The following is a 21578-nucleotide window of genomic DNA, read 5'->3' as shown; positions in this document are numbered from 1 at the left end:
CAGCATCTCTCCTCCACCGGCACCCAGCATCTCTCCTCCACCGGCACCCAGCATCTCTCCTCCACCGGCACCCAGCATCTCTCCTCCGGACCATACCCCTCCCACTCCACGAGGTACTGAAGGCCCCTCGCCCGACGCCTAGAGTCCATGATGGCTCGTACGGTATACGCCGGGGCCCCCTCGATGTCCAGAAGGGGCGGAGGAACCTCCCATACCTCGGACTACTGGAGCGGACCAGCCACCAACGGCCTGAGGAGAGACACATGGAACGAGGGGTTAATACGATAATCAGGGGGAAGCCGTTACCTATAACATACCTAATTCAGTCTCCTCAGGACTTTAAATGGCCCCACAAACCGCGGACCCAGCTTCCGGCAGGGCAGGGTGAGGGGCAGGTTTCGGGTAGAGAGCCAGACCCGGACCTTACTGCGGTAACTCTCTCCACCTGCCCATTACTTTCGGGGTGAAACCCTGAGGTAAGACTGACCAAGACCCCCAGGCCATTGATGTGAACTGGGGACCCCGATCAGACACTATATCCTCAGGCACCCCGTAGTACCGGAAGACATGTGTAAACAGGGCCTCCGCAGTCTGTAGGGCCTTAGGGAGACCGGGCAAAGGAATGAGACGGCAGGACTTAGAAAACCGATCCACAACAACCAGAATCGTGGTTCCCTTGTGACGGAGGAAGATCCGTCACGAAATCCACCGATAGGTGGGACCACGGCCGTTGTGGAACGGGTAGGGGTTGTACTTTCCCTCGGGGTAGGTGTCTAGGTGCCTTGCACTGAGAGCCCACCGAGCAGGAGGAAACATACACCCTCACGTCCTTAGCTAAAGTGGGCCACCAGTACTTCCCACTAAGACAGAGCAGTGTCCGACTGATGCCAGGATGACCAGAGGAGGGTGACGTGTGAGCCCAACTATGAACGCTAAGGAGGGATCAGGATGAGCCAACACAGGAGCCGAGGTAAACAGAGCCTTCAGTTGACAAAAGCTCTGTTCGCCCCAGCTGTCCACTGCAGTCGCACCGGTCCCCCCTTCAGCAAAGAGGTAATGGGAGCCGGTGGCAGCTAGAAAGCCGGTGACGACGACCGCCGAACGCCGCCCGAACAAGGAGAGGCACCAACTTCAGCGGAAGTCGTGACAGACCATTATATTTTTCTACCTGACTGAAGTATGATTACATATTATTTACTGTATCAAACAGTAGCTAGACATCATTCTGTCAAAATAGTAAAAGTTGTGAATTATCTGAAGAATCCTGCTGATACACCACAAATAAACATATTTATGATACAGAAAACTTTCTAAAGTAGTACATTATATCAAGATAAAATGAGGAACGTTAACTTGGAAAGTTGACGTTCTCTAAATGGCTGTCTTGACAGACATCCTAGACTTTAGGACAATCCATTCCACAGGAGGACAGACTGTCTGTGTTCAGCATATCCATCAGTCTGATCAGAAAACCTGGAAAGTAGTGCAGTATATGGGGAAGGGACCTGACGACAACAACATGAGGAAAGTTAACTGTCTGTGAGTCCCAGACAATCCATTCCACAGGAGGACAGGCTGTCGGTATGGAGAGATGCTGTGAACAGCCCATCGATTCGTCTGATTAGTAAATCCATTCAAGTCTGTCTGTCTGTGTCTGTCTTGTCTGCCAGCCCATCTGTCTATCTGTGTTGGTCTTGTCTGCCTACCCATCTGGCAGTCTGTCTGTCTTGTCTGACTGCCCATCTGTCTGTCTGTGTCTGTCTTGTCTACCTGCCCATCTGACTGTCTGTCTGTCTTGTCTGCCTGCTCATCTGTCTATCTGTGTTGGTCTTGTCTGCCTACCCATCTGGCAGTCTGTCTGTCTTGTCTGCCTGCCCATCTGTCTGTCTGTGTCTGTCTTGTCATCTGTCTGACTGTCTGTCTGTCTTGTCTGCCTGCTCATCTGTCTATCTGTGTTGGTCTTGTCTGCCTGCCCATCTGACTGTCTGTCTGTCTTGTCTGCCTGCCCATCTGTCTGTCTGTGTCTGTCTTGTCTGCCAGCCCATCTGTCTGTCTGTGTCTGTCTGCCCATCTGACTGTCTGTCTGTCTTGTCTGCCTGCCCATCTGTCTGTCTGTGTCTGTCTTGTCTGCCAGCCCATCTGTCTATCTGTGTTGGTCTTGTCTGCCTGCCCATCTGGCTGTCTGTCTGTCTTGTCTGTCTGCCCATCTGTCTGTCTGTGTCTGTCTTGTCTGCCTGCCCATCTGTCTGTCTGTGTCTGTCTGCCCATCTGTCTGTCTGTGTCTGTCTTGTCTGCCTGCCCATCTGTCTGTCTCTGTCTGTCTTGTCTGCCAGCCCATCTGTCTGTCTGTGTCTGTCTGCCCATCTGTCTGTCTGTCTGTGTCTGTCTTGTCTGTCTGCCCATCTGTCTGTCTGTGTCTGTCTTGTCTGCCTGCCCATCTGTCTGTTTGTGTCAGTCTTGTCTGTCTGCCCATCTGTCTGTCTGTGTCTGTCTGCCCATCTGTCTGTCTGTGTCTGTCTTGTCTGCCTGCCCATCTGTCTGTCTCTGTCTGTCTTGTCTGCCAGCCCATCTGTCTGTCTGTGTCTGTCTGCCCATCTGTCTGTGTCTGTCTTGTCTGTCTGCCCATCTGTCTGTCTGTGTCTGTCTTGTCTGCCTGCCCATCTGTCTGTCTGTGTCAGTCTTGTCTGTCTGCCCATCTGTCTGTCTCTGTCTGTCTTGTCTGCCTGCCCATCTGTCTGTCTCTGTCTGTCTTGTCTGCCTGCCCATCTGTCTGTCTCTGTCTGTCTTGTCTGCCTGCCCATCTGTCTGTCTGTCAGGTGGTCTCTGAGACGAGCTCTGAACGTCAACAGGTGTCTGGAAGAACTTGTTCCACAGGAACAACAACTCCAGTCTGATCTCATTTCAGGTCTGCCAAAATTCAGTCAGTTGCTATTAACTCTAAACCGTCCTACTGATTTTATGGCAGTTAAAACTCCTGATAAAGCAAACAGTCTAAGTGAGCACACATTTTCATTTCAATTGATTGTAAATGAAATGAGGCTATTGTTCACCATCTGTGACTGCATGTTCTGCCATGATGAGTGTGTCCGTTCGTGTGAGTTACGATAATGATTGGGAGCTGATAGTGATTGGGAGCTGATAGTGATTGGGAGCTGATAGTGATTGGGAGCTGATAGTGATGGGGAGCTGATAGTGATTGGGAGCTGATAGTGATTGGGAGCTGATAGTGATTGGGAGCTGATAGTGATTGGGAGCTGATAGTGATTGGGAGCTGATAGTGATTGGGAGCTGATAGTGATTGGGAGCTGATATGTTGTGTTGGCAGTTGGTGTGTAAATGAAGAGGAGACCAGGCTGGTTGTTTCTACAGATATGACATCACTCCTGTGTTATTATTCAATAATGACAGATCCTTTTACTGCTCCTCTGTGTTCAGACCAGACGGTGTGACAGAGCTGGTATTGAGAACGGGTGGGGGTCTTCTGTTTGGCTAGGCCAGGTTGTTATGGTTACAGCTACTCTATGTGAACCCATCTGCTTTAGTGTGTGAACACGTACTTGTGTATAAATTGCAGGTCATTTCCTATACACATCCAGAGTCGGAGGAGAAGTGAGACAGGAAGCTACCAATAGCTGAATATACTCAGTGGGCAGTTTATCAGGTACACCACTCTGTTCACAATGGTTCGCTCCTACAGACAGTGAGTCACGTGGTTGTGGCTTGCTATATAAAGCAGGAAGATAGGCATCGAGGCATTCAGTTACTGTTCGACTAAACGTTAGAATGGACAAGATGAGTGACATAAGGGACTTTGAGTGTGGTATGATCGTCGGTGCCAGGCATGTCGATTCCAGTAGCTCCGAAGCGGTTGGCGTCCTGGGCTTTTCACGCACGACAGTTCTGGGTTAAGCAAGCTTACAGGCAAATAACGGCGCAGTACAACAGTGGTCTGCAGAACGGCATCTCGGAACACACAACTCATCTGTCTTTGTCACGGATGGGCTATTGCAGCAGATGAGGTTCCACTCCGATCAGAAGCGGCTGCAGTGGGAACGCCATCACCAACACTAGACAATTGAAGAGTAGAAAAATATTGCCGACGAATCCAGTCAGGATTTGGCCAAACAGCTTGAGTCCATGGCCCCATCCTGCCTGGTGTCAAAGCTACAGGCTGGTGGTGGTGGTGTAATGGTGTAGGGAATAGCACACTTTTGGTCCCTTGATACCAAATTAGCTACGTTTCTATGCCCCGAAGAATACAGTAGGAGGAGGCAATGGGGGGTCCGACACGGAACGAGATGGGTGTACCTAATAAACTGGCCACTGAGTGTAGCTCTCATATCAACGTGCCACATAACAGCAACACATACACATGCACACATGAATACATTAAAGCAAATACTGTCCGTCATTGGTTGACACCATCCTGGAGACACTTGATCATTGGAGAAAACGTCCACTAAATTAGTTGTTCTGTTGTCGCTCTGTCCAATGCGTCATGTTGATATGTGCGTTGCTAGTGAATTACAAGTGCATTTTATAGCAGAAGCTGAAAACCAGGGATTGTGGCATCTGTGTGATGCAAACACAAACATCTCTTCGCAAGAGTTTCTTTTCTAGTTTTTTTCAGACAGTTACTGTATCACCCACTTCGAGAGTGTCTGTGTGTTCTGAACTGATGTTCACACTTCTAAAGCCTGTGGAAGAGCTGGGTGATATGGAGGGAGGGATGAAGGGATGGAGAAAGGGTTCAGAAAGCGGGCAAGTTCAAACAACACACACCTGCATAGAGACACACCTGCAAGTACACACATAAACACGCACCTGCATAGAGACACACCTGCAAGTACACACATAAACACGCACCTGCATAGAGACACACCTGCAAGTACACACATAAACACGCACCTGCAAGTACACACATAAACACGCACCTGCATAGAGACACACCTGCAAGTACACACATAAACACGCACCTGCAAGTACACACATAAACACGCACCTGCATAGAGACACACCTGCAAGTACACACATAAACACGCACCTGCAAGTACACACATAAACACGCACCTGCATAGAGACACACCTGCAAGTACACACATAAACACGCACCTGCAAGTACACACATAAACACGCACCTGCAAGTACACACATAAACACGCACCTGCATAGAGACACACCTGCAAGTACACACATAAACACGCACCTGCAAGTACACACATAAACACGCACCTGCATAGAGACACACCTGCAAGTACACACATAAACACGCACCTGCAAGTACACACATAAACACGCACCTGCATAGAGACACACCTGCAAGTACACACATAAACACGCACCTGCATAGAGACACACCTGCAAGTACACACATAAACACGCACCTGCATAGAGACACACCTGCAAGTACACACATAAACACGCACCTGCAAGTACACACATAAACACGCACCTGCATAGAGACACACCTGCAAGTACACACATAAACACGCACCTGCATAGAGACACACCTGCAAGTACACACATAAACACGCACCTGCAAGTACACACATAAACACGCACCTGCATAGAGACACACCTGCAAGTACACACATAAACACGCACCTGCATAGAGACACACCTGCAAGTACACACATAAACACGCACCTGCAAGTACACACATAAACACGCACCTGCATAGAGACACACCTGCAAGTACACACATAAACACGCACCTGCATAGAGACACACCTGCAAGTACACACATAAACACGCACGTGCATGCACACAGAGGGGACAGACAGACACTCAGATTGGCCAAAGGTTTAGCAGCTCTGAATGCTACCAGACGACTCACTCCTCCCCTCTTTCTTCCACATTATTTTTCTCTCCCTCCCGCTCGCTCTCTTCTGATCTCTCAGCTTTAATAGATTCCTTCCTCGCTTGTTTAGCTGACTGCTGTCCTGTTTCATTCCTCTCTTTTAGACAATGTTTCCACGTTAACGGAGACTGCATTTATGGTAAATGCTGCATATGTCGGCTCAATCGGAAGTTAATTTTACATTTCTATATCTGAATCTGTAATGATTCAGTTTTGCTCTCTTTCCCACATCCCTCTTTCTTTTGTCCCCTTCTGTCCTGTCCTCTCAGGCTGGCTCATCTTTTGTCCCCTTCTGACCTGTCCTCTCAGGCTGGCTCATCTTTTGTCCCCTTCTGACCTGTCCTCTCAGGCTGGCTCATCTTTTGTCCCCTTCTGACCTGTCCTCTCAGGCTGGCTCATCTTTTGTCCCCTTCTGACCTGTCCTCTCAGGCTGGCTCATCTTTTGTCCCCTTCTGTCCTGTCCTCTCAGGCTGGCTCATCTTTTGTTCATTGTTATATACTCTTCCAGACCCAGGCCCTCTCTCTCCATCTCTCTTTCTCCCTACCCCTCTCTCTCCACCTCTCTCTCTCTCAGTGGAAGAAATCAGACCATTATCAGTTTGTTTAAGGCCATCTCTGCCCTCGGTGTCACATCCATTTGAGAGGAAGAAGAGGAGAATGAGGACTGATTGTTCTTCAACAACAAGCATCTGTTTAACTCTGCTGCCATCTAGTGGACCAAACTAAAACTGTCTAGTCTTTCTCTCACATCCCGGAAACACACACACACACACACACACACACACACACACACACACACACACACACACACACACTGTAGACTGTAAGAGATGACTGAACAATCAGGAAGATATCCCAAACCAATTTATAACAACGGCGTATTCTATCACTCCTACCAAATTTGAATTTTTCTAGGTGATCGCTGAGAGTTTGGACATTTTGGTCATGGAAGATGAGCTGGTGAGTGTGAATAGTGTATGGTATTCAACATGTATTCTCTTACACGACCCTGAATGTGTTTTACCCTGTGAGGAGGGAGGACCAGAGAAGATGTAGGCTTTCACATTAGCCAAGACAGTTACACAGCTGATTCAACGAGGGGCACTATTCAATCAGCATCACCGAAGTATCCCAGGAAGAGCAGCGAACAAATGAAAGGTCATTTCCAATTGAGCGGACATAAGCAGCGTTTCCCTGAATGCAGTGTCGGCAACCTCAGGAACATTGCCTTTTCATTGTCAATCGGCTATAAAGCGGTTCTTCAGTGCTACGAATTGAATAGAGCCCTTATAGATCTTATTTTTTGAAGACTATGATTAGGTGATAGTTGGATCAGGTGATACTGCTTTAGCTGGAGCAAAAGCCTGCAACTACACAACTGTTTGCAGATAAGATTGTATTTTGAACATGCAAATAAGAGCAGTGTGAACTAAAATCAACTAACGTAAAATCAACTAAATTTAACTTGAAACAGAACACAGAGAACATGTTGCAGAGGAGAGAGACAGGATCACATCACCTCCATAGCAGAAAACCTCCAGGACTCGGTTAGTAGATTTCCATCCCCTCCATCTCACCCTCCTCACCCCCACCTGGTAGTAGTTGCTGCTCTGAGTTCAGCACATGCCATAGACCACAGTGTCTCCTGACCCCTCCTGTCTCAGCCTCCAGTATTTATGCTGCAGTAGTTTATGTGTCGGGGGGCTAGGGTCAGTTTGTTATATCTGGAGTACTTCTCCTGTCCTATTCGGTGTCCTGTGTGAATCTAAGTGTGCGTTCTCTAATTCTCTCTTTCTTTCTCTCTCTCGGAGGACCTGAGCCCTAGGACCATGCCCCAGGACTACCTGACATGATGACTCCTTGCTGTCCCCAGTCCACCTGGCCATGCTGCTGCTCCAGTTTCAACTGACCTGAGCCCTAGGACCATGTCCCAGGACTACCTGACATGATGACTCCTTGCTGTCCCCAGTCCACCTGGCCATGCTGCTGCTCCAGTTTCAACTGTTCTGCCTTACTATTATTCGACCATGCTGGTCATTTATGAACATTTGAACATCTTGGCCATGTTCTGTTATAATCTCCACCCGGCACAGCCAGAAGAGGACTGGCCACCCCACATAGCCTGGTTCCTCTCTAGGTTTCTTCCTAGGTTTTGGCCTTTCTAGGGAGTTTTTCCTAGCCACCGTGCTTCTACACCTGCATTGCTTGCTGTTTGGGGTTTTAGGCTGGGTTTCTGTACAGCACTTTGAGATATCAGCTGATGTACGAAGGGCTATATAAATACATTTGATTTGATTTGATTTTGATTTGACTACTGTACATCTCTCTCCTTTCTCCCCGATCTCTTTCTCTCTGGTGTGTGTTTACAGTCAAAGCTCTTTGAGAGGAAGTGTGAAGCGGTGGCTCGTTCCTACTGCAGGAAGAACATCAAGCTGATCGTTAGCATAGTGACCGCGGTGATCGTTATCATTGCCATGGTCATCGTCGTTCTGCTGACCACTGGAGTCATCCCGATGAAATAACACCAACCATACCACCCTGAGATCCTCACTGTGTCTGTGATGCAACTCTTCCTGTGTGTTAGAAATCAATAAAATAACACACTTCACACACGTAGCCTACATACTAAGCAAACACACTCGCATGCACACAAACACATCTAAAGCCTCATGGCTTATATTGTACTTAATCTCTTGCAAAGTCTTTGTACGTGTTACTCAATACTTTTACAGTTACCAGAGTGAAGATTTCTGTGCACACACACACACACGCACACACAAAAAAGGATCCAAACATTTCAAAGGTCCCTGTCTACATGGCACTCAAGGGTACAGAAAGCACCTCCTTCTCCAAACAGCTAGGCTGCCCATGACAGCTGAAACAGAGCAGTACCTAGCCAATTGGTTTGCCCTAGTTTTTGTCAGGCCTGCAATCTGGAGGCCATGCACTGCAAGCCTGTGTATGTGGCCGAGACTGCCAAATATCAGCACCACCAGCTTGTACCTCCACCCAGGCTGTCTCAGCACCACGAGGGGCTGGTACTGAAGCAGCGTGTCAGAAAAGGCCTACTCCATGTAGCCGTCCAATCAGCACCTCCCCCGGACCTCCCCCACAAATATATCTGGTGTATTTGTACACAGGAAAACACAACATCAAACCAGCTTCCCCTTACACAAGAATGTTTATGCATGTGTGCTGTTGGTGAGACGACTCAACAGGTCAACAAAGCGGCCAACAAAGAGGCCATGTCTTGCAGTGGGGGAGATCTTCATGGGCTGTACTCAGCCTCGTCTCAGGGTAGTAAGTTGGTGGTCTGTTGATATCCATCTAGCGGTGTGGGGGCTGTGCTTTGGCAAAGTGGGTGAGGTTACATCCTGCCTGGTTGGCCCTGTCAGGGGGTATTGTCGGACGTGGGCATAGTGTCTCCCGACCCCTCCGGTCTCAGCCTCCAGTATCTATGCTGCAATAATTTGTGTAGGGGGGCTAGGGTCAATCTGTTATATCTGGTGTAATTCTCCTGTCTTATCTGGTGTCCTGTGTGAATTTAAGTATGCTCCCTGTAATTCTCTCTCCCGGAGGACCTGAGCCCTAGGACCATGCCTCAGGACGACCTGGCATGATGCCTCCTTACTGTCCCCAGTCCACCTGGTCATGATGCTGCTACAGTTTCAACTGTTCTGCCTGCGGCTATGGAACCCTGACCTGTTTACCGGACCTGCTGTGTTCAACTCTAACGCACCTGCTGTCTGGAACTCTGAATGCTTGGCTATGAAAAGCCAACTGACTTTTACTCCTGAGGTGCTGACCTGATGCACCCTCTACAACCACTGTGATTATTATTATTTGACCCTGCTGGCCATCTATGAACGTTTGAACATTTTGGCCATGTACTGTTATAATCTCCACCCGGCACAGCCAGAAGAGGACTGGCCACCCCTCAGAGCCTGGTTTCTTCCTTGGTTTCTGCCTTTCTAGGGAGTTTTTCCTTGCAACTGTGCCTCTACATCTGCATTGTTTGCTGTTTGGGGTTTTAGGCTGGGTTTCTGTATATCACTTTGTGACTTCGGCTGATGTAAAAGGGCTTTATAAATACAATGTACAAATCCTTGTTTGAACAGCAGCCATTCACAACATGGGCAATGAACTCCATTACATTTGACTCATGTAGAATACAAAGTGGGTAATTGTTTGCAGGGTACCAGAGTGATAGATTATATTTTGTTGCAGCCTCGCCTTAACAGTAAAGGTGAGAATGCCCTCACCAACGGCAGCATTCTGGTACATGGAATGGGAGACAGAGTGGTCAACACAGTCCAGAGTTACGGTACCTGCATCCATCTGATACCAAGAAGTGTTGTCCTGGATGTAGGATGAGATGTTCAATCACGGGTTACAGAAGCCTCCACAACAACACCACAATCTGCCACAACTGGATCAGTTTGCATATCAGTCTGTGTCCACCTGAACTCTACTCCAGTTGAACAGGACTGGACAGTCTGACCACACTCCAAAGCCCGCAGCATGATTGTCCAATTTTCCATTGGCCTTCCTCCTGAAGCCCAGGAAGTTGTCCTCAGTGTCACTGGCCAGTGGAACCTTCCTCCTGAAGCCCAGGAAGTTGTCCTCAGTGTCACTGGCCAGTGGAACCTTCCTCCTGAAGCCCAGGAAGTTGTCCTCAGTGTCACTGGCCAGTGGAACCTTCCTCCTGAAGCCCAGGAAGTTGTCCTCAGTGTCACTGGCCAGTGGAACCTTCCTCCTGAAGCCCAGGAAGTTGTCCTCAGTGTCACTGGCCAGTGGAACCTTCCTCCTGAAGCCCAGGAAGTTGTCCTCAGTGTCACTGGCCAGTGGAACCTTCCTCCTGATGCCCAGGAAGTTGTCCTCAGTGTCACTGGCCAGTGGAACCTTCCTCCTGAAGCCCAGGAAGTTGTCCTCAGTGTCACTGGCCAGTGGAACCTTCCTCCTGAAGCCCAGGAAGTTGTCCTCAGTGTCACTAGCCAGTGGAACCTTTCTCCTGAAGCCCAGGAAGTTGTCCTCAGTGTCACTGGCCAGTGGAACCTTCCTCCTGAAGCCCAGGAAGTTGTCCTCAGTGTCACTGGCCAGTGGAACCTTCCTCCTCCATAGGTCCAGGAGGAGGGAGGCTCAGGTTAAGTGCCACATGGTCACTGTTGAGCATGTTCAACAGGTGAGTCAGTCTGGTCGCAGCGTAAATCCACTCAATAGTCATGACACCTAAACCCTCCTCTCTTTGGCTCAGGAAGACATCCCGTGTTGTGTGTTGAAGCAGAGCCACTTTCTCACCACTTGAACAGTTTTGTTATTCATTTCCCTCAGAACCTTGTGGGAGATGCACATTTGAATCTATGCTAGGGCCACCTCTCTCACAGCTTCTAGCTTCCAGACCACAGGCAGAGGGGAAATGTCAATCATATCAAGCCCCCCCCACCAGCAACATTAAACAAGATCACTATATGTTTCATGACGAGTGTAAACGCTGATTGGTTTATTCATTAGTGTTAATGTTGGGGGCGTATCGGTTTTAGGCTTGTACCAGTGTACCTCTGCTGCATCTTTCATAGAACACTGCATATCGTCTTTCACTTCCAGCCCAAACCATTTCAAAAAAGTCATCACACAGAGAGATGTTTGTCATTTCCCTGAACAGAAGAGGCCACCTTCTAATGTAAAATACCACAGGAGACCAAACCAGTAGTAGAAGTACTGTATACCTATTCCAGGCACATTGATTTATTATTTAAGAAAGAGTTATTCATCATCTTCACCACTAAAGGAGTCTACAAGGAGTATGAGGGGGCAAATCCACATTTCACATTATCAATCTCATTCAAAGGTCCTGTGTGCTGAGAAAGCACACAGTGAAATGCAGAGGACAGAAACAGCCCAATTCCAAATGGACCCCTGGCACCTAGCATTGGATGCCTCGGCATCACTCACATTAAGAAGTGAAAGCCTGTGACAGAGGCTGGCTAGCCCCTAACCTGGAGCATTTTTCTGTATGGTAAAAAAACAGAGAACAATATGGAGCTATCACAGCTATCCAATCCTCTCAAATCTACATCTGCACGGAGTGCCAAGGGGTTAGAGGTCAATTTCGGATTGGGCAAAGGAAACATCTCCAATTAAAAAGGCAGAAGTAAGGTGTAGTAAAACCCCAGACAGAGTCATTTCCGGGGAGAGGATAGGTAGGCCAGAGATAGCTGTTATTGGGCAGTTTCCGGTCTGTGTAAGTGGGCGTACTCTCTCTCGCAAGACCATTTTTGCACGTGCTCAAGTTGAAAAGCATGCCCATGCGAGAGAGGGAACGCCCACTTACACAGAAAAGAACCTTGACAATTTTTTTCATGAGTCGTCTTCATTATCGCCTATCTTTTGGGGGAATATATAGAGAGCGAGAGTTCCTTATTTAAATAGCTCAATTGTAATCTCAGTCATTATTGGTGCCTAAGACATACCTAATTTGATCTGAATGAGGTGTTATTCACCACATGCAAAAACAGGGTTAGGTCAATTCCACTTCAATTCAGAAAGTACACCAAATTCCATTTCCACATTTTCCTCAATGAAAAGCATGGGAATTTCAGTGTACTTCCTGAATTGACTGAAATTAAAATACAATTGACCACAACTCTGGCAAAAAATATAATTGTATCTCAGTTATCTCAAATAACAGTAGACTTTGGTTATTTTGTCTGGTGAGCTATTGTAGAATGAAGTTGCCTCTAGATGCTGATTTAGGGTCAGTTTTGCATTTCTGATTTAGGGTCAGGTTTGCCGATTTTAGATCTGTGCATGTAGGCAACTGCTACCAGGAGTAAAGTAAGAAAGGAAAGCAGAAGAATACATATCTACACTTAACAAAAATATAAACACAACATGTAAAATGTTGATCCCATGTTTCATGAGCTGAAATAATAGATCCCAGAAATGTTCTGCACGCCCAATATTTCAGTTTTTGATTTGTTAAAAAAGTTTGAAATATCAAATAAATGTCGTTCCACTTCATGATTGTGTCCCACTTGTTGATTCTTCACAAAAAAATACAGTTTTATATCTTTATGTTTGAAGCCTGAAATGTGGCAAAAGGTCGCAAAGTTCAAGGGGGCCGAATACTTTCGCAAGGCACTGTGTGTATATATATATATATATATATATACACACACACACACACACACACACACACACACACACACACACACACACAGCTCAAAAAAATAAAGGGAACACTTAAACAACACAATGTAACTCCAAGTCAATCACACTTCTGTGAAATCAAACTGTCCACTTAGGAAGCAACACTGATTGACAATAAATTCCACATGCTGTTGTGCAAATGGAATAGACAACAGGTGGAAATTATAGGCAATTAGCAAGACACCCCCAATAAAGGAGTGGTTCTGCAGATGGTGACCACAGACCAGTTCTCAGTTCCTATGCTTCCTGGCTGATGTTTTGGTCACTTTTGAATGCTGGCGGTGCTTTCACTCTAGTGGTAGCATGAGACAGAGTCTACAACCCACACAAGTGGCTCAGGTAGCGCAGCTCATCCAGGATGGCACATCAATGCGAGCTGTGGCAAGAAGGTTTGCTGTGTCTGTCAGCGTAGTGTCCAGAGCATGGAGGCGCTACCAGGAGACAGGCCAGTACATCAGGAGACGTGGAGGAGGCCGTAGGAGGGCAACAACCCAGCAGCAGGACCGCTACCTCCGCCTTTGTGCAAGGAGGAGCAGGAGGAGCACTGCCAGAGCCCTGCAAAATGACCTCAAGCAGGCCACAAATGTGCATATGTGTCTGCTCAAACGGTCAGAAACAGACTCCATGAGGGTGGTACGAGGGCCTGACGTCCACAGGTGGGGGTTGTGCTTACAGCCAAACACCGTGCAGGACGTTTGCCAGAGAACACAAAGATTGGCAAATTCGCCACTGGCACCCTGTGCTCTTCACAGATGAAAGCAGGTTCACACTGAGCACATGACAGATGTGACAGAGTCTGGAGACGCTGTGGAGAACGTTCTGCTGCCTGCAACATCCTCCAGCATGACCGGTTTGGCGGTGTGTCAGTCATGGTGTGGGGTGGCATTTCTTTGGGGTGCCGCACAGCCCTCCATGTGCTCGCCAGACATAGCCTGACTGCCATTAGGTACCGAGATGAGATCCTCAGACCCCTTGTGAGACCATATGCTGGTGCGGTTGGCCCTGGGTTCCTCCTAATGCAAGACAATGCTAGACCTCATGTGGCTGGAGTGTGTCAGCAGTTCCTGCAAGAGGAAGGCATTGATGCTATGTACTGGCCCGCCCGTTCCCCAGACCTGAATCCAATTGAGCACATCTGGGACATCATGTCTCGCTCCATCCACCAACAGACTGTCCAGGAGTTGGCGGATGCTTTTGTCCAGGTCTGGGAGGAGATCCCTCAGGAGACCATCCGCCACCTCATCAGGAGCATGCCCAGGCGTTGTAGGGAGGTCATACAGGCACGTGGAGGCCACACACACTACTGAGCCTCATTTTGAGTTGTTTTAAGGACATTACATCAAAGTTGGATCAGCCTGTAGTGTGGTTTTCCACTTGAATTTTGAGTGTGACTCCAAATCCAGCCCTCCATGGGTTGATACATTTGATTTCCATTGGTAATTTGTGTGTGATTTTGTTGTCAGCACATTCAACTATGTAAAGAAAAAAGTATTTAATAAGAATATTTCATTCATTCAGATCTAGGATGTGTTATTTTAGTGTTCCCTTTATTTTTTTGAGCAGTATATATATATATATATATATATTTATTTATTTATTTATATATATATATATAGAGAGAGAGAATTGTCAGTCAGTGGCTATAGGGTTTCAGTCTCAAACACAGAGCTCTGCAGCACTGGGCTAGACTGCTATCTGTGTGTCCACCCAGTGCTGTAGTAGAGGGGTTTGTTCGCTCCTGTTGGTGTCCTGTATGACAGTTCCCTCACATCTTATCTGTTAGGAAAAGAGGAGATAGAGAATGTGAGAAAAAATGTTAAAAACACAACATTGTTAGCATATTTAGGATCAAGTATGCTCTCATTTCAGTCTGTGAATCTGTTCAAAGAGAACTTTTATTTGGCCTTTTCACTACAAAAGGCCAAAAAAAACAATGTCTCGTCAGTAGTGGTGTAACAGACCGTAGTCGATCCGTGATCCGTACGGATCACCCCCCACGGTTCAGCACGCATGTGAACCGAGGATCAATTGCAAAGTTCAACCATCATAATGTGAAATACAGTTCTACTGCCGCTGTTACTTTTTAAAGTCATAATTCACTAAATCTCGATGCAGAGTTGCAGTGAAAAGAAAGACAAGAGGTGCGTCCTGCGTTTCACTCTGAAGCCTGAAGGTTGTTTTGATTATAAACATTTTAAAAAGCGGTTGTGTGTACTGTTCACGTGAAACGGGCATGTTGAATCCTAACGAATCAATCCTGGATCCTCGCGTTGCAAAATGCAAAGAAAAAAGAGCAGTGACAGCCATGGCTGGCAGAGGAGCTGAAGAACTGGAAAAGCCTCCCGCTTCATTTAAGTCTCATGTACGGGAGCATTTTGGCTTCCCTGTCAAATATGATGACGGAAGAAGGGTGGTGGACAACACCATTAGTGTGTAGGCATTGAGCCACAAGAAAGCCGTATGATCATGGAAATACATTGAGCGTGGCCACACATTTAAAGCATCATCACCCTGGTGTGTCAGTGACAGGAGACAACTCAGCCAAGAGACAACTCCTCACCGCGCCATTTAAGCAGCCCTTTGCTGCAGAATCAGACCAGACTAAAGCCATCACCAAATCTATTGGGATGTTTATCTCTGCAGACATGAGACCATACTCTGTTGTGGAAAACAAAGGGTTTAAAAACATGGTGAAAGTGCTTGAGCCACGCTATGAAAATCCCTCACGCACCCACTTCAGTATGAAGATCGTGCCAGATCTTTATGAAGAGGAAAATATCTCAAATGTCGAAGGATTATCCAAGACATCCTCTGTTGCCCTCACCACAGACGGCTGGACCTCCAGGGCAACGGAAAGCTATGTGACTGACTGCTCACAACACCACAGAGGGGGAGATGTGAAGTCCGGGGCTACAGACACACCCCCTCTATGAGAGTCACACAGGCACAAATCTGGTGCAGGTAGTGCTAGGAGCAGTAGCAGAGTGGAAGCTAGAGAGGCCCAACAGCAATATCCCAACCACCACAGATAGCCCTAACCAAGTCAATGCAGTGATAGAGGCTGTACTGGGGCCACACATAGCTTGCTTTGCACTTGTGATCAATTTAGCATCTCAAAAGGGAATCTCAGTGAACCAGATTGACCGCCTCCGTGGGAGGATCAGGAAGGGGTTTTTCTTTTTCCACCAAAGCACAACAGCTGCTGATGTTCTTAAGACCAAGCAGGAAATGCTACAGCTACCAACCCACAAGCTCATACACCATGTCACAACAAGATGGAACTCCACTTATGACATGTTGGAGCTCTATCTTGAGCAGCAGGCAACTGTATACTCTGCACTGACAGACAAGACCCTGGAAAAACAAACATCTTCACCTTGTCTGATGATGTGAAGGTGGTGAAGGTGGCTGAGGTCCTCTGGGTGATCAAACCTCAAAACAGTTACAACCCTATTGAGCACAGATTAGAATCATTAGACTATTTTAATGCTGTGTGTGATTTAGTCAGTAGAATTATATATGAGTGTAGTTCGTAGTCAGAATTAATGTTTTGGTGACAATATATCTAGTGTCTTGATAACGGACCATCTGAGCAAGATTCAGGGCCGACCTTGGCTGGGGCACTGAGAACTTCCCAGGGTCTCTCGCTATGTCGGCTGGGTAGCAGGACAGTGTGGGCGTATGATAACTAATGTTTTGTGTGGAAGTATGTGTGTCACTATAAAATTAAGGTCTTTGTACTGTGCACGCCAGAACGTTCCCGTGAATAAACATTTTACTATTGTGGACTGGGCCTCTCCCTGTTTTCATTCCAACCAGTATCTTACAAATCCTGGTTGCAGACATAGTCATTAAATTGGGGTATAAACATTGAGAACCTAATGTGTCCATGATCCTACCTCTGAAAACAAGGATAAAATCCATAGCCCCAAGTGAGGAAGACCGCACCATCACTAGGGATGTCAAGGCTGCCATTAGAGGCTGCCATTGATATTGATCTGATCCGGTCAGTAGAGGATGCCTGGTTATTTTTTTTTTTTTTTAAATGCCTTCCTAACCATCTAAAATAAGCATGCCCCATTCAAGAAATTTAGAACCAGGAACAGATATAGCCCTTGGTTCTCCCCAGACCCGACTGCCCTTACCCAACACAAAAACATCCTATGGAGTTCTGCATTAGCATCAAACAGCCCCCGTGATATGTAGCTTTTCAGGGAAGCTAGAAACCAATCTACACAGGCAGTTAGAAAAGCCAAGGCTAGCTTTTTCAAGGAGAAATTTGCTTCCTGCAACACTAACTCAAAAAAGTTCTGGGACACTGTAAAGTCCATGGAGAATAAGAACACCTCCCAGCTGCCCACTGCACTGAAGATAGGAAACTCACCACTGATAAATCCACTATAATTGAGAATTTCAATAAGCATTTTTCTACGGCTGGCCATGCTTTCCACCTGGCTACCTCTACCCCGGTCAACAGCACTGCAACCCCCACAGCAACTCGCCCAAGTCTTCCCCATTTCTCCTTCTCCCAAATCCAGTCAGCTGATGTTCTGAAAGAGCTGCAAAATCTGGACCCCTACAAATCAGCCAGGCTAGACAATCTGGACCTTTCTTTCTAAAATTACCTGCAGATATTGTTGCCACCCCTATTACTAGCCTGTTCCTCTCTTTCGTGTCGTCTGAGATTCCCAAAGATTGGAAAGCAGCTGCAGTCATCCCCCTCTTCAAAGGGGGGGGCACACACTCTTGACCCAAACTGCTACAGACCTATATCTATCCTACCCTGCCTTTCTAAGGTTTTCGAAAGCCAAAACAGATTACCGACCATTTCGAATCTCACCATACCCTCTCCGCTATGCAATCTGGTTTCAGAGCTGGTCATGGGTGCACCTCAGCCACGCTCAAGGTCCTAAACGATATCTTAACCACCATCGATAAGAAACATTACTGTGCAGCCATATTCATTGATCTGGCCAAGGCTTTCGGACTCTGTCAATCACCACATCCTCATTGGCAGACTCGACAGCCTTGGTTTCTCAAATGATTGCCTCGCCTGGTTCACCAACTACTTCTCTGATAGAGTTCAGTGTGTCAAATCGGAGGGTCGGTTGTCCGGACCTCTGGCAGTCTATGGGGGTGCCACAGGGTTCAATTCTTGGACCGACTCTTCTCTGTATACATCATTGATGTCGCTCTTGCTGCTGGTGAGTCTCTGATCCACCTCTACGCAGACGACACAACATTCTGTACACTTCTGGCCCTTCTTTGGACACTGTATTAACAACCCTCCAGGCAAGCTTCAATGCCACACAACTCTCCTTCCGTGGCCTCCAATTGCTCTTAAATACAAGTAAAACTAAATGCATGCTCTTCAACCGATCGCTGCCTGCACCTGCCCGCCTGTCCAACATCACTACTCTGGACGGCTCTGACTTAGAATAAGTGGACAACTACAAATACCTAGGTGTCTGGTTAGACTATAAACTCTCCTTCCAGACCCACATCAAACATCTCCAATCGAAAGTTAAATCTAGAATTGGCATCCTATTTCACAAAAGCATCCTTCATTCATGCTGCCAAACATACCCTTGTAAAACTGACCATTCTACCAATCCTCGACATCATTTACAAAATAGCCTCTAATACCCTACTCAACAAATTGGATGCAGTCTATCACAGTACCATCCGTTTTGTCACCAAAGCCCCATATACTACCCACCATTGTGACCTGTATGCCCTCGTTGGCTGGCCCTCGCTTCATACTCGTCGCCAAACTCACTGGCTCCAGGTCATCTACAAGATCCTGCTAGGTAAAGTCTCCCCTTATCTCAGCTCGCTGGTCACCATAGCATCACCCACCTGTAGCACACGCTCCAGCAGGTATATCTCTGGTCACCCCCAAAACCAATTATTTCTTGGCCACCTCTCCTTCCAGTTCTCTGCTGCCAATGACTGGAACAAACTCCAAAAATCTCTGAAACTGGAAACACTTATCTCCCTCACTAGCTTTAAGCACCAGCTGTCAGAGCAGCTCACAGATTACTGCACCTGTACATAGCCCATCTATAACTTAGCCCAAACAACTACCTCTTTCCCTACTGTATTTTTTAAATTTTAATTATTTTGCTCCTTTGCACCGCATTATTTTTATTTCTACTTTGCACATTCTTCCACTGCAAATCTACCATTCCAGTATTTTACTTGCTATATTGTATTTACTTTGCCACCATAGCCTTTATTTGCCTTTACCTCCCTTATCTCACCTCATTTGCTCACATCGTATATAGACTTGTTTCTACTGTATTGCTTTGCTTTATCTTGGCCAGGTCGCAATTGTAAATGAGAACTTGTTCTCAACTTGCCTACCTGGTTAAATAAAAGGTGAAATAAATCAAAAAAGAGGACCTGAACCCCAGATACCCCCCTAATGTACAGGACTACCTTCATAGATCTACTGGTTCAAGTCCCTGTCTCACCTAGACCCTGCCCTACACCGGAGGACATAAAGTGATCTCACCACTGAGGTACATTTTTTTAAATGTAAGAGTGAATTACTTAAATAAATATATTGTAGTCTAATCTTAGTCTATTAGAATCATCCATTTGATTTGGAATAATTATGGCTTTTATTAAATGTTATTGCCACAATTACAGTTCAAAGAAAAATGAAAATAAATAATCAAGTCATTTTTTCTGCAGGGTCAAGCCACAGAGCCGACAGGAGCGTCGAGGCATCTCCTCCACAAAAGAATTCGACCATGAAGGAGCTTTTTGGGAAGACCTTTGCGAGCAAGGACACAGGCAAGACGTTTGCCAAAACCATCAAAGAGGAGGCATCCTACAAGGCAGCAAGCGGCATTCCAGTTGATGGTGATCCACTGACAGTGGAAAGGAATGAGTGTAAATACCCTCACATTGCCATGATGGCAAGATGCTACCTGGCACTTCAATTCCTAGCGAGAGGGGTGTTCTCCACAGCAGGGGACATAGTAACTGCAAAGAAGTCTACCCTCTCCCAGACAATGTAGACATCCTCATCTTTTTGAAAAGTGATTTTAAAAGTTAAGCTCAGGTCTCCTTTGCTTTCTTTTTTTTGATGTGAACACAGGCTATTTTTTCATTCACTATTGTTCAAAGGAAGAAGGTATAATGCCTCATATTGCACTTTAATTTAACAATTGACTATTGAATATTTGATTTAAACATTTAAAAGTTCCTTGCTTTAAGTCATAAATGGAAAGCAAAGTTATATTCATCTCCTTTTTTTTGATAATCTGAAAAATGATCCGATCCGTGACTCAAAACCGTGTTCCGATCCGTGAGTTTTGTGATCCGTTGCACCACTACTCGTCAGACATGCAACTAAACAGACAAAAACAGTCTCATGTCAGATGCAGAGTCCATTCCACCGGTCAGTGACTGTGCTTAAAAAGGGTCACAACATCCTGTCAACAGATCACCTAAAACATTGTTCATCCAGCAGTCTGCTGCGTGTTAACTTTGGGCTGTTGGGAGTTCTTGCTGAACCATGCTTAGATCTTTCAACTTGACACTTCCAAAACCAACACTCAAACCACAGGCAGAGATAACTTGGTCTTATGAAACATGGCACAAGAGCAGTGGATGAGAAAATGGTGTTTTAAAATGATAGAGATGTTGGTAAAATAATATAGGTGAGTGTGATGCCTATGGTGTAAGTCCTCAATGATGTGTGTGTGTGTGTGTGTGTGTGTGTGTGTAAACTTAGGACATAGGAGGCTGAGCATGAGTACAACTTGGACATAAGCGGTGTGTGTGTGTGTGTGGGCCTGAAACCCACCTGTCATTCACGATACATTTGTCCGTCTGTTGTTTGAGGGCATCTGCGCTGTTTACGGTGTCTTTAACAGATGCCTAAAAGATAACCAGCCCTTCACTAAATCAGCCAATCAGAGCAGCTACTGAGCAACCTTATTTGTTGTCAGGTGGTCGATTATAACGTGACAGACAAAAAGCTCAGGGCCATGTTCAGCAGGAAAACGTTGGCCAACGTTTAGATAGAAATGTACAATGTAGAATATACATACCTCACTGGTATATAGAATACGTAATCCATTCAGCTCTAGTCATGGCTTTTCTATCTGCAACATTCCACATCGTTTTTGTACTGAACATGGCCCAGTATTTAGTTTCTCAGCCATTGGGTCATTTGTGTTGAGTCAGTGTGTGTGTTCATGCAGTGTGTGCTTTCGTCAATGCAGTGTGTGTGTGTTTTTTTATGAGTGTATTCATGCAGTTTGAAAACAGATGACTGAGGGCGTGGCATGCAAGACATCCAGGGTTAATGCAATTGGTTAATGACACCTCATACAGACAATCTTGACCAATCAATCGTAACATTTGGATTGTCCCTCTGATCGACCTGATTGATCAGCTTCATACAGTAACAAACAGGCTGGACGTGATCTATAGACATCTTTCTCTTACTGATCAGGAGAACTCTGGTCCCAGAAGGCCAGTGTGTGCAGGC

At 46.5% G+C, this 21578-nt stretch overlaps 1 protein-coding gene across 6 annotated transcripts in view; it reads right to left on the bottom strand.

Annotated features, from left to right (window-relative positions):
• Positions 1-21578, bottom strand: part of LOC115120849 (scavenger receptor class B member 1-like) — a 54550-nt gene that overhangs the window by 510 nt on the left and 32462 nt on the right. For 2 of the 6 annotated variants that reach the window (XM_029649832.2, XM_065017377.1), the window contains 2 exons: positions 20889-20962; positions 147-249 (listed from right to left, as the gene is read on the bottom strand). In XM_029649832.2, the coding sequence (XP_029505692.2) occupies positions 222-249; positions 20889-20962 (102 nt within the window). In that variant the 3' untranslated portion in view covers positions 147-221. Of the gene's footprint in view, positions 250-11567; positions 14846-20888; positions 20963-21578 lie in introns of those variants that run through there. The other 4 variants (XM_029649840.2, XM_029649854.2, XM_065017376.1 and 1 more) reach the window with 3 other exon arrangements.

This window comes from Oncorhynchus nerka, linkage group LG4 (genome assembly GCF_034236695.1).
Source record: "Oncorhynchus nerka isolate Pitt River linkage group LG4, Oner_Uvic_2.0, whole genome shotgun sequence".
NCBI lineage: Eukaryota > Metazoa > Chordata > Actinopteri > Salmoniformes > Salmonidae > Oncorhynchus > Oncorhynchus nerka.
The sequence above is the reverse complement of the archived record's forward strand: the minus strand, read 5'-3'. Positions and strand labels throughout refer to the sequence as shown.